Source organism: Oncorhynchus gorbuscha, unplaced genomic scaffold, assembly GCF_021184085.1.
Source record: "Oncorhynchus gorbuscha isolate QuinsamMale2020 ecotype Even-year unplaced genomic scaffold, OgorEven_v1.0 Un_scaffold_8:::fragment_6:::debris, whole genome shotgun sequence".
In the NCBI taxonomy this organism is placed as follows: domain Eukaryota; kingdom Metazoa; phylum Chordata; class Actinopteri; order Salmoniformes; family Salmonidae; genus Oncorhynchus; species Oncorhynchus gorbuscha.
The window spans coordinates 485,738-500,000 of record NW_025745589.1 but is presented as its reverse complement, the minus strand read 5'-3'; the positions used below and the strand labels follow the sequence as shown (position 1 = coordinate 500,000).

Here is a 14,263-nt window from a genome sequence, read left to right as displayed (position 1 = left end):
ATATCATTTTTGGGGTTAATATAGATTTGGCTGGTGATGACATTGACATCAAGAGATACTATTGAACTGTCCTTGATTTCCAGATGCGTTTCAAAGAATAATAATTAATTCAATGTTCATGCATGTTGGAGTAGAATGTCCTGTAGCCCTTTACACTCATACCCAGATTTGGGCACTGATAAGTAGGGCCCTATAAAATCAATTGTATTATTTGCTTGATGCTATTTAGTTTTTCCAAAATAGTTTTTTTATCCGTTTAGTTTTTCCTGGTTTCCGTTTTCCCCTGTATATTACGTTTTTCGCTCTTTTTATAGATAAACAACAAAATTGGGTGTTCTAAGTCCACAAAAAATGCTTAAACCACATCAGAAGGCCACTTTTTTGAGGTCTGGGAAAAATTGTAGAATTCTGGGTGTATCTACCCTTTAATTCTAATACCACCTAGCAAGAGGCTGTTTATCTATGTTTTTGTAGTGCACATGTGTTGGTAGCGTTTGCAAATCAAATACCCACTGGATTGATTCAAATAATCATATCATTCTGCCAGGTAAGCACAGGCTACTTTGTAGTTCACATTTAAATTGAGAAGGTTTTAGGGAAAGCCTTTCCATCTACCAGAAGACTTGTCATTAGCATCATTGCGATAGGCTACACAAAGTGGTAGATGTGCGCAACACAGATGGGGAATTCTTGTTGCTTTATCAGAAAGTTGCAGGAAATACGAAGCACTGATGCATTCTGTTCATGTCTTATGATAAACTCTGGAAAATTAATTAATTATAAATTCATTTAGTTTGTATCCTACTAACTTCAAAACCATTTTTAATGCTGTTGAATTCAGTTTTAATGTCTGGATTCATGATTCTGTCCGCGTTTTCCGCATCACAGAATTTACAGGGCCTTAGATAAGTGACTTAATTGGAATGCAGCTGCACAGTAACATGCGATATTTGACTGACAGACGTTCTGAACTCTGAGCACCGCATACGACAAGAAGTTGCCCCCATCCCTCTCGCTAATTGGGCAACTTGCTAATTATTTGTTGTCTGAGTGAGGGAAATGGTGTAAATTAAGAGGACACGTGATGGCCTCTGCAACAAAGCAAAGTGCTTTGAACCTCAACCCATGACTTTGCCTCCATTTCCCACCACCCTTCCAATCATTTTTATGTTATCGTCCCCCTTCTCACTTTGTGGGACACTTTTGGTATATCATTTACAGAGCTGTCATGTTATTTATAGTTTTGTAATGTTTCAGTTATCTGTAATGTAACACACACGGTGCCTTCAGGAAGTATTCATACCCCTTGACTTATTCCACATTTTGTTGTGATACAGCCTGAATTCAAGATAAATGAAGTATCTACACACAGTACCCCAATAATGACAAAGTGAAAACATGTTTACAGAAATGTTTACAGAAATATCCCTGAAATATCCCTGAGTAATACATGTTAGAATCACCATTGGCAGTGATAACAGCTGTACGTCTTTTTAGGTAAGTCTTGTGGTCTAAGACACTGCATCGCTGTCCTAGCTGTGCCACTAGAGATTCTGGGTTCGAGTACAGGCTCTGTCGCGAGGACGCACGGCTCTCGACCTTCGCCTCTCCCTAGTCTGTACAGGAGTCGCAGCGATGAGACTAGTGTAACTACCAATTGGATACCACAAAATTGGAGAAAAGGGAGTAAAAGTAACAAAAGGGCTTTTCACACCTGGATTTTACAATGTGTGTGGTCCTTCTGTAGCTCAGTTGGTAGAGCATGGCGCTTGTAACGCCAGGGTAGTGGGTTCTATCCCCGGGACCACCCATACGTAGAATGTATGCACACATGACTGTAAGTCGCTTTGGATAAAAGCGTCTGCTAAATGGCATATATTATTATTATTATTATATATTACAATATTTGGACATTATTCTTTTAAAAAAAATATTAAAGCTCTGTCAAGTTGTTGAGCATTTTCAAGTCTTGCCATAGATTTTCAAGATGATTTTAAGTCCAAACTGTAACTAGGCCAAACATTCGATTTTGTCCTTGTAAGCAACTTCAGTTTATATTTGGTCTTGTGTTTTAGGTTATCAAATCAAATCAAATTGTATTTGTCACATACACATGGTTAGCAGATGTTAATGCGAGTGTAGCGAAATCCTTGTGCTTCTAATTCCGACAATGCATTAATAACCAACAAGTAATCTAACTAACAATTCCAAAACTACTGTCTTATACACAGTGTAAGGGGATAAAGAATATCTACATAAAGATATATGAATGAGTGATGGTACAGAGCAGCATAGGCAAGATACAGTAGATGGTATCGAGTACAGTATATACATATGAGATGAGTATGTAAGCAAAGTGGCATAGTTAAAGTGGCTAGTGATACATAAGGATGCAGTAGATGATATAGAGTACAGTATATACGTATACATATGAGATGAATAATGTAGAGTATGTAAACATTATATTAGGTAGCATTGTTTAAAGTGGCTAGTGATATATTTTACATCATTTCCCATCAATTCCCATTATTAAAGTGGCTGGAGTTGAGTCGGTGTGTTGGCAGCAGCCACTCAATGTTAGTGGTGGCTGTTTAACAGTCTGATGGCCTTGAGATAGAAGCTGTTTTTCAGTCTCTCGGTCCCAGCTTTGATGCACCTGTACTGACCTCGTCTTCTGGATGATAGCGGGGTGAACAGGCAGTGGCTCGGGTGGTTGTTGTCCTTGATGATATTTATGGCCTTCCTGTAACATCGGGTGGTGTAGGTGTCCTGGAGGGCAGGTAGTTTACCCCCGGTGATGCGTTGTGCAGACCTCACTACCCTCTGGAGAGCTTTACGGTTGTGGGCGGAGCAGTTGCCGTACCAGGATGCTCTCGATTGTGCATCTGTAGAAGTTTGTGAGTGCTTTTGGTGACAAGCCGAATTTCTTCAGCCTCCTGAGGTTGAAGAGGCGCTGCTGCGCCTTCTTCACGATGCTGTCTGTGTGAGTGGACCAATTCAGTTTGTCTGTGATGTGTATGCCGAGGAACTTAACTTACTACCCTCTCCACTACTGTTCCATCGATGTGGATAGGGGGGTGTTCCCTCTGCTGTTTCCTGAAGTACACAATCATCTCCTTAGTTTTGTTGACGTTGAGTGTGAGGTTATTTTCCTGACACCACACTCCGAGGGCCCTCACCTCCTCCCTGTAGGCCGTCTCGTCGTTGTTGGTAGTCAAGCCTACCACTGTTGTGTCGTCCGCAAACTTGATGATTGAGTTGGAGGCGTGCGTGGCCACGCAGTCGTGGGTGAACAGGGAGTACAGGAGAGGGCTCAGAACGCACCCTTGTGGGGCCCCAGTGTTGAGGATCAGCGGGGTGGAGATGTTGTTGCCTACCCTCACCACCTGGAGGCGGCCCGTCAGGAAGTCCAGTACCCAGTTGCACAGGGCGGGGTCGAGGCCAAGGGTCTCGAGCTTGATGACGAGCTTGGAGGGTACTATGGTGTTGAATGCCAAGCTGTAGTCGATGAACAGCATTCTCACATAGGTATTCCTCTTGTCCAGAAGGGTTAGGGCAGTGTGCAGTGTGGTTGAGATTGCATCGTCTGTGGACCTATTTGGGCGGTAAGCAAATTGGTGTGGGTCTAGGGTGTCAGGTAGGGTGGAGGTGATATGGTCCTTGACACTCAAAGCACTTCATGATGACGGAAGTGAGTGCTACGGGGCGGTAGTCGTTTAGCTCAGTTACCTTAGCTTTCTTGGGAACAGGAACAATGGTGGCCCTCTTGAAGCATGTGGGAACAGCAGACTGGTATAGGGATTGATTGAATATGTCCGTAAACCCACCGGCCAGCTGGTCTGCGCATTCTCTGAGGGCGCGGCTGGGGATGCCGTCTGGGCCTGCAGCCTTGCGAGGGTTAACACGTTTAAATGTTTTTGTTGCAGGCCGTGTCAGTGGCACTGTATTGTCCTCAAAGCGGGCAAAAAAGTTATTTAGTCTGCCTGGGAGCAAGACATCCTGGTCCATGACTGGGCTGGTTTATTGTCCTGTCGAGTGGTGAATTTGTTTCCCAGTGTCTGTTGGAAAGCAGACTGAACAAGGTTTTCCGCTATGATTTTGCCTGGGCTCAGCTCTGATCTGTATCTTTTTATCCTAAAAAAAAACTCTCTCGTCCTTGCTGATGACAAGCATACCCATGCAGCCATCCATGCAGCCACCACCATGCTTGAAAATATGAAGTGTGGTACTCAAGTGATGTGTTGTGTTGAATTTGCCCTAAACATAACGCTTTATATTTAGGGCATAAAGTTATTTTTTCATTTTTTTTTTTACAGTATTACTTTAGAACCTTGATGCAAACATGTAATACTTTTAAGCAATGGATGAGTCTGCCTCAGTTTTACTTTAGTGCCATAATGCAAACAGAATGCATGTTTTGGAATAGTTTTATTCTGTACAGTCTTCCTTTTCACTCTGTCAGTCAGGTTAGTATTGTGGAGTAACTACATTGTTGTTGATCCATTCTCAGTTTTCTCCAATCAGAGCCATTAAACTCTGTAACTGTTTTAAAGTCACCATTGGCCTCATGGTGAAATCCGTGAGCAGTTTCCTTCTTCTCCGGCAATTGAGTTAGGAAGGACGCCTGTATCTTTGTAGTGGCTGGGTGTATTGATACAGCATCCAAAGTGTAATGAATAATTTCACCATGCTCAAAGGGATATTTAGTGTCTGCTTTTTTTTTTTACCCATCTACCAATAGGTGCCCTTCTTTGCGAGGCATTGGAAAATCTCCCTGTTCTTTGCGGTTGAACCTGTGTTTGAAATGTGTGTATGTGTGGGGTACAGAAATTGGGTAGTCATTAAAAAATCATGTTGAACACTATTATTGCACACAGAGTCCGTATACCTTGTTTTAAGCACATGTTTACTCTTGAACTAATTTAAGCTTGCCATGACAATGTGGTTGAATACTTTTACAGCTTTTTCATTTTTTATTAATTTGTTTAAAAAAACATTGTTTGACATTGTGCTCTATTGTGTGGGCCCAAAATCCAGGTTGTAAAACAACAAAATGTAGAAAAAGTCAAGGGGTGTGAATACTTTCTGAAGTCACTACATGCATACATACAGTGGCTTCATGCATACATACAGACTGGCTGAATGTATTTAATTTGCCTGTTTTAATTTAATTTGCCTCAGTCTGTTTCTCATATCTCATCATCAGACTCCTTTAAGTGTTGTTTATATTTTATTTTACCCCATGTTAAACATGTTTCCTATCTCCCTGGTATTCCCCCCTCCCTCTAGCCATATTTCCCCCATCATGTTTACCAGCTGCCACGCCAGTACGTGGGCACTTTCCCTGTTCATGCACCTCCACTACGTCCATTCCCACATAAAAGTGGCTTTCCCCGGGATCCGAGCAGTGGACACGTAAGTATTAGACTTAGCCAGTATGTCATAGTGCATAGTTAGAAGTAGTGCATCTAGAATGGCATCTCTGGATGTATAAACATGTACATTTTAATTAGCTTCTACATGCTTGTGTGAACCTTCTGATTCAGATTGTTTAAACATCAGAACATTCTGATCGGATTCTACATTTCACACTTTTGTCATTTAGCATACGCTCTTATCCATAGCGACTTACAGTTAGTGCCTTCATCTTAAGATAGCTAGGTGAAACGACAACATATCACTGTCGTGGGAAGTACATTTTTCCTCAATAAAGAAGTTATGAGCAAAGTCAGTGCTCGTAGATTCTAAGAGAGAAGTTAATTTCACAAGAAACACATCCCTCTGTTACAAAAACATGCTGCTCTTTCTTCGTCATACACTCCCCCGCCCCCACAAACACAGAAACCCAATGACCTTGCTACCTCAGCATCAAACTGTCCTCAACCACTGAACCCTGCAGATATCAAACACATTTTTCTCATCCTCATGATGAAGACATGCCCCCTTTCTCTCGCTTCACTCTCTTTCTTTGTATTTCTGTCTCTCTCTCCACTCTTTCTTTGTATTTCTACCTCCCTCTCTCTCAATCCACTCTCTTTTTCTCTTATTTCCTGTCTTGAAGATGTCTACCTCCTTAATGTTTTTTCTCCACTACAACGATGATGTTTGTCAGCTGTGTCTTCCTAATGCTCTCTACCCACATCCATCCCTGATGAACACCTGCTTTATGCCACTCCCTCCTCACCTTTCCCTCTCTCTTTCCACCTCTCATTCTCTCTCCTCCTCTCCAAGCCGTTAAAGGTACCGTCTTTGAAAAAGAAGCAGGTACTGAAATCATCTGATTTTTGTCCCTAACTCTGGCTTTTTACTCCCTTCGCTAATGCTGCCCTCCTACTACCTAGACCGACAAACTAACCCCTTCCGAGAAGTGATCTGACCACAGTCCTAGCATGCACCTTTGGAACCGGGAGTTACAGGCGTGCTACACTGGACGAGTAACTGTTTCAGAGCACGAGACGCTCCCATTCATGTCAATGAAACCTGGGCGTAAGCGGCGTGGCTCCGCGAGAGGCTTGTGTTGCTCGGTGTAAATTTACGCCCTGGTTCTACTTTCAAGAATTTGACATGCCTCTCACGCCCAAGAACACTTGATAAAGTGTCTCGCGTTCTTCTCATGCCTGCAAAAGCTACGCTTCCAGTGTTGCAGCTAAAAATGCACTGTTATTGCGACGCTCTAGCTCTCTTGTTAGGATTCTAACTGATGTAGATACTGAACACTACAAGGCTGCTGACTAGTGAAATATTTGATCTGCTCATAGTGCTTCTGTCCTTAATATTGCAATACTGCTTAAGGCCTATTTTCAATGACACGTTTTGGAACCTTGTAAGATACATGTTTGATTTAGTCACTTGTACAGTCTCTATAAGCATTTCAAACATTAGCTGAAGTCCTCTCCTTACCACAAACCCTTACACACTCCCACCTCCATCACCTCATCAAAGTCAACATGTCCTATGAAGACAGCCCTTCTACTCAGTCAGTGGCATTGCCTGTGGTTTCATGAAGACCTGAAACTAACCCGTTTTGAATAAATAATAGTCATGCACCATTTTATTGCTGTGTGCATTCTATCCATACTAGCATCACAGCAATCTAGCACTAGATGTGTATCACTTACCTGTAGTATTTTCTCCATTCGTCTTTGGTGAGGTGTGTGGTGTCATATCTAACTCAAAGAAATAGAATCACTAGAATGGACATCCTCATTCAAGTCAATTCAATGGTCTGAGGGGATATCCGTTATAGTGATTCTATTGTGTAACTCTTGCGTTAGTGAGTAACCTAGCAATAGTAATACTTTACAGATAACAGGAAGTGATGTCATTTCCTCCTCACAGATAACATCAAGGTGTTTTACCATACAGTATTCTCTCATCCACTCACTGACAACGTTTGGTCTGGGCCTAATGCCGTGACAACCTCTAATAACCCATAGTCTACATCCCATTGCCATACTGTACCATGCTATATTCACCCTAGGATAACGTCACTCTCATCAACAACCCATTATAGATCAGATATTATATTTCTCTCATACTGTACCTACTAATGGTTTATGTGGCCTACGTTCTCTTCATGTTGCTCTCCCCTATACCATGCCTTTATACCTTTGCAGGTTTGAATGGAGTTTCAGCATGGAACTCTTATTTTATGTGATTCTATGTTATTCAATTTTTACCCAGACTGGCAGAGCATACTACAATAGTGAGATACATAATAACTTGAAAGGGGAGAAATTTTATTCGGAATTCTAACTTCCATCAAATAGCTATTCACCTCAGGTTTTGTCCTTCAGCTGTATCCTGTCATTGACAATGTGTTCTGGACCTGGTTGTGTGTGTGTGTCAGGGTTCTGCCTCTGTGGTGTCGGCCACCCCGGCCATCCTCCTGAGCTCCATGAACACAGACGCAGTGTGTGAGCGCGTCAAACAGATCGAGGGCATCGACCAGAGCATGCTGGTCCAGTACACAGCCACCATCAAGAAGGTGAGCTTGAGAGGGAGAGAGAGAGAGGGAGAGGGAGGGTATTTCTGACATCTCTGCATTGCTTCTCTCCCTCAGGCTAATGTGAACGGCAGAGTTCTGACCCAGTGCAACATCGATGAACTGAAGAATGAGATGAAAATGAACTTTGGAGACTGGCAGCTCTTCAGAGGAACGGTGAGTACTTTGGCTCTAACTTTGCTCTTACCTGTTTCTTTTTATTGTGTAGTGTATTTACCATCAGCTTTAACAGTGGACACTGCTGTTACAGTATGGTTCTTAACTCAGTACGGTGTCTACCCACTCTGCCCAAATTGTGCTTTGGTGATGAAATTTCACCTCCTTATGTTATAAAATACATTTTTACTAAGACAAATAGTATTCATGTTCTGAATCGTTCAGTGGGATCTTTCTCTAACAAATCATTAACATTATATCCAAAGAGTTGGATTTCGTACCTAATACATCCTATGATAAGCACCGAGCTCTGTTGACATAGCTGTGCAGGTTTCTCGTAAACAACTTTTGTCACTTTTACATTTTGTGGTCGTTGTCTTCAAAGTTGTTTCTGCGGATCACAAAACGCAAAATTAGCATGACACGAGCTGAATTAAATGTAAAAGGCTTTGAAAATAAAAAGCTTATACAGATGTAGGATCTTAATTTGAGCCAGTTTGCTACAGAAGGAACATAATCCTGCAGCAACAGGAAATGTGAATTATTATGTGGATCATAGTTCATGTACATTTTTTGTAGGGGTTAATACATTCTTTGTTAGGGCAAATCAAGTCTGACATTTTAAAGTGGAAATTACAAACTTTAGAAGTCTTTTTAAACCTTGAGTACACTACAAGATTGCATTTCCGGCTGTGCAGGAAAATGGTCTGCAACAAAAGAGAGATCAAATTAAGATCTTACGTCTGTAAATTCAGTGCTCCATTGACATTTCACAGCGATACGTTTGTTTTTGTGTGAAATATTTGAAAAATAACAGGAATTTCCAATTACAAATGAAAAGCATATGCTAAAATATGAAAATATGACATGTCATGTTTCAAAATCAATATACATCTTACCTCTATTATTGTTTAAAATTCAATAAAAAAGATAACAGGAGTTCAACAGGAAGCCTTAATTCTTGCACAGAATCCAGCCTAGCTGACATGATGCAATTTTCCAGATTTTTGACCACACTTATTCTCTGGCCTCCATTGATTTAGTCACCATAATTCTGGCCTATTCCTCAAGGGTAAAAACTCCAATAACGTTTTAACAGATTACTATAGACACATGAGGTTTGGTTTTCTTAAAGGGTTATAATTTTAGCCATTGGTCAAAATATGTGTTTTTTGATTGGACACCCTAAACCCAGTCATCTGTGGTCCTCCTCCAACATCTTCTTCTTCTAGGTGTTGGAGATGCGTCACGTGGAGAGCCAGGTGCTTCATGAGGAGGCTCCCAGCGAGATGGGCAGCAGTGTGACGGGACACGGGGAACCAAGGCGCAAGGTCGCCCCGCCCCAAGCTGGCGCCGCCAACCTCGACGCCAACTCACCAATGTACAGCTTTAACCTGAGCTTTGAGGAGCTAAGCAACGTGGGACTGGATGAGCCTCCCAGGAACAGCAACAACACATGGATGGTGAGTGACTGGTGGTATTTTCCATTGTAGAGAGGTCTATAATTGCATCATTATATTACATTGACAGAAAGACTGGTATTGAATAACTATATGTACAGAACCATAATTTAAGTCGTTGCCCTGTATGAAAACCAAATGATAGCCGATTTGCCTTCATGTACACTACCGGTAAAAAGTTTTAGAACACCTACTCATCATGGGTTTTTCTTTATTTTTACTATTTTCTACATTGTAAAATACTAGTGAAGACATCGGAACTATGACATAACACATATGGAATCATGTAATAACCAAATAAGTGTTAAACAAATCAAAATATATTTGAGATTCTTCAAATAGCCACCCTTTGCCTTGTTTACAGCTTTGCACACTCTTGGCATTCTCTCAACCAGCTTCACCTGGTATGCTTTTCCAACAGTCTTGAAGGAGTTCTCACATATGCTGAGCACATTTTGGCTGCTTTTCCTTCACTATGCAGTCCGACTCATCCCAAACCATCTCAATTTGGTGGAGGCCAGGTCATCTGGTGCAGCACTCCATCACTCTCCTTCTTGGTCGAATAGCCCTTACACAGCCTTTAGGTGTGTTGGGTCATTGTCCTGTTGAAAATCAAATGTCCCACTAAGCCCAAACCAGATGGGATGGATGGCGTATCGCTGCAGAATGCTGTGGTAGCCGTGCTGGTTAAATGTACCTTGAATTCTAAATAAATCACAGACAGTGTCACCAGCAAAGCACTGTCACACCATAACACCTCATTCTCCATGCTTTACGGTGGGAAATACACATGCGGAGACCATCTGTTCACCCACACCGCGTCTCACAAAGACACGGCGGTTGGAACCAAAAATCTCAAATTTGGACCACAGGACAAATTTCCACCAGTCTAATGTCCATTGCTTGTGTTTCTTGGCCCAAGAAAGGCCTTATCTTCTTATTGGTGTCCTTTAGTAGTGGTTTCTTTGCAGCAATTCGATCATGAAGGCCTGATTCACGCAGTCTCCTCTGAACAGTTGATGTTGAGATATGTCTGTTGTTTTAACGTTGTAAAGCATTTGGACTGCAATTTCTGAGGCTGGTAACTCTAATGAACTTATCCTCTGCGAGAGGTAACTCTGGGTCTTCCATTCCTTTGGCGGTCATCATGAGAGCCAGTTTCATTATAGCGCTTGATGGTTTTTGCGACTGCACTTGAAGAAACTTTCAAAATTATTTTTGCGACTGCACTTGAAGAAAATTTCAAGTTATTGAAATTTTCCATATTGACTGACCTTCATGTCTTAAAGTAATGATGGACTGTTGTTTCTCTTTGCTTATTTGAGCTGTTCTTACCATAATATGGACTTGGTCTTTTACCAAATAGGGCTATCTTCTGTATACCCGCACTACCTTTGACACATCACAACTGATTGGCTCAAATACATTAAGAAGGAAAGAAATTCCACAAATTAACTTTTAAGAAGGCACACCTGTTAATTGAAATGCATTCCAGGTGACTACCTCATGAAGCTGGTTGAGATAATGCCAAGAGTGTGCAAAGCTGTCATCAAGGCAAAGTATGCCTATTTGAAGAATCTCAAATATAAAATATATTTAGATTTTCTAACACTTATTTGGTTACTACATTATTCCATATATGTTATTTCATAGCTTTGATGTCTACAATGTAGAAAATACAAAAAATAAAGAAAAACCCTTGAATGAGTTGGTGTTATAAAACTTTTGAACAGTGGTGTATACTTAGACCACAGATCTAGGCCCTCCTCAGTCTTTCAATGTCTTACTCTATTAAATGTAATGTTTCATAACCTCTCCTCTCCCCAGGCCCCTACCCACCGCACCCCCAGCATGTCCAGCCTCAACTCCCCGGAGTCATCCAACGACATCGTCAAGCTGACGGAAAAGCAGCAATCCGAGTACCGCAACGCCTATCAGGAGTACATCGCCCAGATGGCCACGCTGGAGGTGGGCGGAGGCGGGGGAGAGAAGCCTGTCCAGCCCCACCCCAACCAGTTCATGACCTCCTCCAGCTCCGAAGATAAGACCAAGGACAAGGCTACCGCCAAGAGGAGCACCGCCAAGCCCCCCGCTGTAGACGCCCCAGACTTCACCAACGCTGAAGCCCCCCTGGACCCCATCACAGAGGAAGATGAGAAGCAGGACCCCCATGGCTCCTCCAAAACCCTCCTGGGCCGCAAGGCCTCCGGACCCAACGACAGGGGGAGCGTCCTGTTTCTGGGAGCCGCCGATCTCAAGTTGAAGACTACCGGCGGGCTGCGTTACCAGAAGCTGACCAGCGATGACGAGGATTCAGAGAACTCTGACACTCCTCTCCTGGGCGACGGGAAGAAGCTCGGTGAAACCAAAGCATCCTCCTGCAGCAGCTCCTTGGCCCTGGCTAAGGGGAAAGAATATCTCTCCGATGCCATGCTGGATAAGAAGGATTCGTCGGACTCTGGCATGCGGTCCAATGAGAGCTCCCCCAACCACTCTCTGCAGGACGAGGAGGCCGACCTTTCCCAGCTGGAAAGGGCCAACCTCATCGACCTGGACCAAGAGGAGAGCCAGAGCCTGGCAGCCAGGAAGATGGGTCTGCCCAGCAGCCTGAGTGGCCTCCAGGACCCAGCCGTGGCCCGCATGTCCATCTGCTCCGAGGACCAGTGCAGCCTGCTGGCCAGCAGCCCCGAAGAGAGCTGGCCCTTGTCCAAGAGCTACAACCTGAACCGCACGCCCAGCAACACCACCCTCAACAACAACACCAACGCCCAGCAGCAGCGTTGCCCAGGGCAGTGTGCTCCGGTAGGGTCGACCGACACTACCTGCTCCACTCCTACCTCCTCCTCCACCAGCGAGATCATCGTCTCCCCGGGTTCTGGCACCACCAAGTCCGGGCCGCAGAACGAGAACGTGCGCGTGGTGCACCTGAAGCGGGGGCTGAACCCCGGGGATCCCCCAGAGATCACCAGCGTGTCCTCTGACACCGTCACATTCGGAGAGGAGCGCGAGAGCATCCTGTGAGCCTCTCCGCCCACGCCGTACCCAGGAGGGAGACCCCTGGAGAGCACTCAGTCAGTAGATCTTTGTTGTGGTAGTCTGAACAACGCATGAGCAGAAAGGTACCGTAGCTAGCTAAATGGGTAGATAAATGAAGATTTTAGGGCTATATGTTCCTAGTTGTGTACTATGTAGATAGCATCGTTAAACCGGCCTGATTTTGCGTGCTCACATTCTGTTTTACTTCAGTGAAATAAAAGGCACAACGGTCTGTCTGGTTTCATGAGGCTACTATGTACTGTAGAGGCAGCGTACTGATGTTGTATTGTGTATTTTTATCATCTGAAGTGAAGTGACCCATACTAACTATCTTAGTTACTTACAGTATAATTGACAACTAACTATCTGTGAATTCTCCTGCACTAGAGCAAACATTTTAAGCTTGAGTGCCAGTCTGTTTGTGCTATCAGGCCAACTTCTTGTCACTCATTGTCATGCCAAGGGATTTGACAATGAGCAATGGAGTTGGCAAGAGCACAAATCTATCCGGGACCAGTCTAGGAGCATGTGCCAACAGTATTATTCTTAGCTGCTGCTCCCTGTGTCTGTCAACTAGTGATGTATGGAGCTTGTGGGTTCTGTACAATAGAAGATCGATGAATAATAAATTCAAATGAACACGTGAGCCAATTGAACAAAAGTGTGTGTAGGATCTGTCTTTGCCGTGTCTCAGCAAATGTCATGGAGGAGACTCAACTGAACTGTTCTGCAATGTTGCTATAGCCACAGGACTTTTAACTATGTTTGCATCCCAAATGGCACCCTATTCCCTATAAAGTGCACCACATTTGACCAGCGCTATGGGGCCCTTCTTACAACACTAACAAACTTTTGAGGATAAAAGGGAGGGGACGTTGACACTAAGTTTAGACAAGTGTTTTAAGAAAAAATTTACAGAAAAGTTATTGCTCTCCAGAAAAATTCAGTTGCATTCTCCATGTGATAAATTGGGACTGTATGTACGCTTCTTTGTAAATGAACAGTGGTTGTAAAATCATTTTGGTTTATTAAATGTCATGGTCTGTCTCGTCCCGTAACACTAGTACTATGTATCCAATGCCATTGAAATGTACATCTGATAAGCAGATGGCATCGGATTCACAAATCTGGCTACAGATTATGACCCGTGCCATACATATGCAAATTAGTTTGACGTCTGTGCAAGTGTCAGAGTGCCCTCCTACGTGTAGCATGCACTGTGATGTTCTATGGTGTATTTTACCCAGTCTGGTGATAACCGTGTCGGAGAATAAAATAGGGGATTCGATCTATAAAGGAAAATAAGTGAATTTTGCCATCAGACATGAATCGGATTGTAAAAAATAAAATCTGGATGTTGGCTGTATACAGAGTCTGACCTCGTTTGTTCCCACGTAGGCATGTTGGAAATGATATGTATGGACCAGTATGTTCTCATAGCAGTTTCTTCTTAACGTCCACCAGCAGGAGGCGTGCTCCACCCATGCAAAAATAGTAGTAAGCATCTTAATATGTAATAATATAATATGCAATTTTATCGAAAGTAACTTAGTCATGGGGCATAAGTTATTAATGTATGGGTTGTCCCGGGAATCAAACCCACTTC

The 14,263-nt window shown here is 43.1% G+C and overlaps 1 protein-coding gene across 2 annotated transcripts; it reads left to right on the top strand.

Moving 5' to 3' along the window:
- Nucleotides 1-4,651: 4,651 nt before the first annotated feature.
- On the top strand, nucleotides 4,652-14,023 carry LOC124019339 (kinase D-interacting substrate of 220 kDa B-like). Of its 2 annotated transcripts, XM_046334656.1 has the most exons (6): nucleotides 4,652-5,415; nucleotides 6,232-6,264; nucleotides 7,850-7,987; nucleotides 8,063-8,161; nucleotides 9,394-9,624; nucleotides 11,449-14,023. In XM_046334656.1, exons 3-6 carry the CDS (start codon nucleotides 7,898-7,900, stop codon nucleotides 12,640-12,642), a joined length of 1,614 nt encoding a protein of 537 aa, XP_046190612.1. In that variant the 5' UTR covers nucleotides 4,652-5,415; nucleotides 6,232-6,264; nucleotides 7,850-7,897; the 3' UTR covers nucleotides 12,643-14,023. The 2 variants fall into 2 exon arrangements, with proteins under 2 accessions (XP_046190612.1, XP_046190611.1); XM_046334655.1 differs by lacking the exon at nucleotides 6,232-6,264.
- Nucleotides 14,024-14,263: the final 240 nt, after the last annotated feature.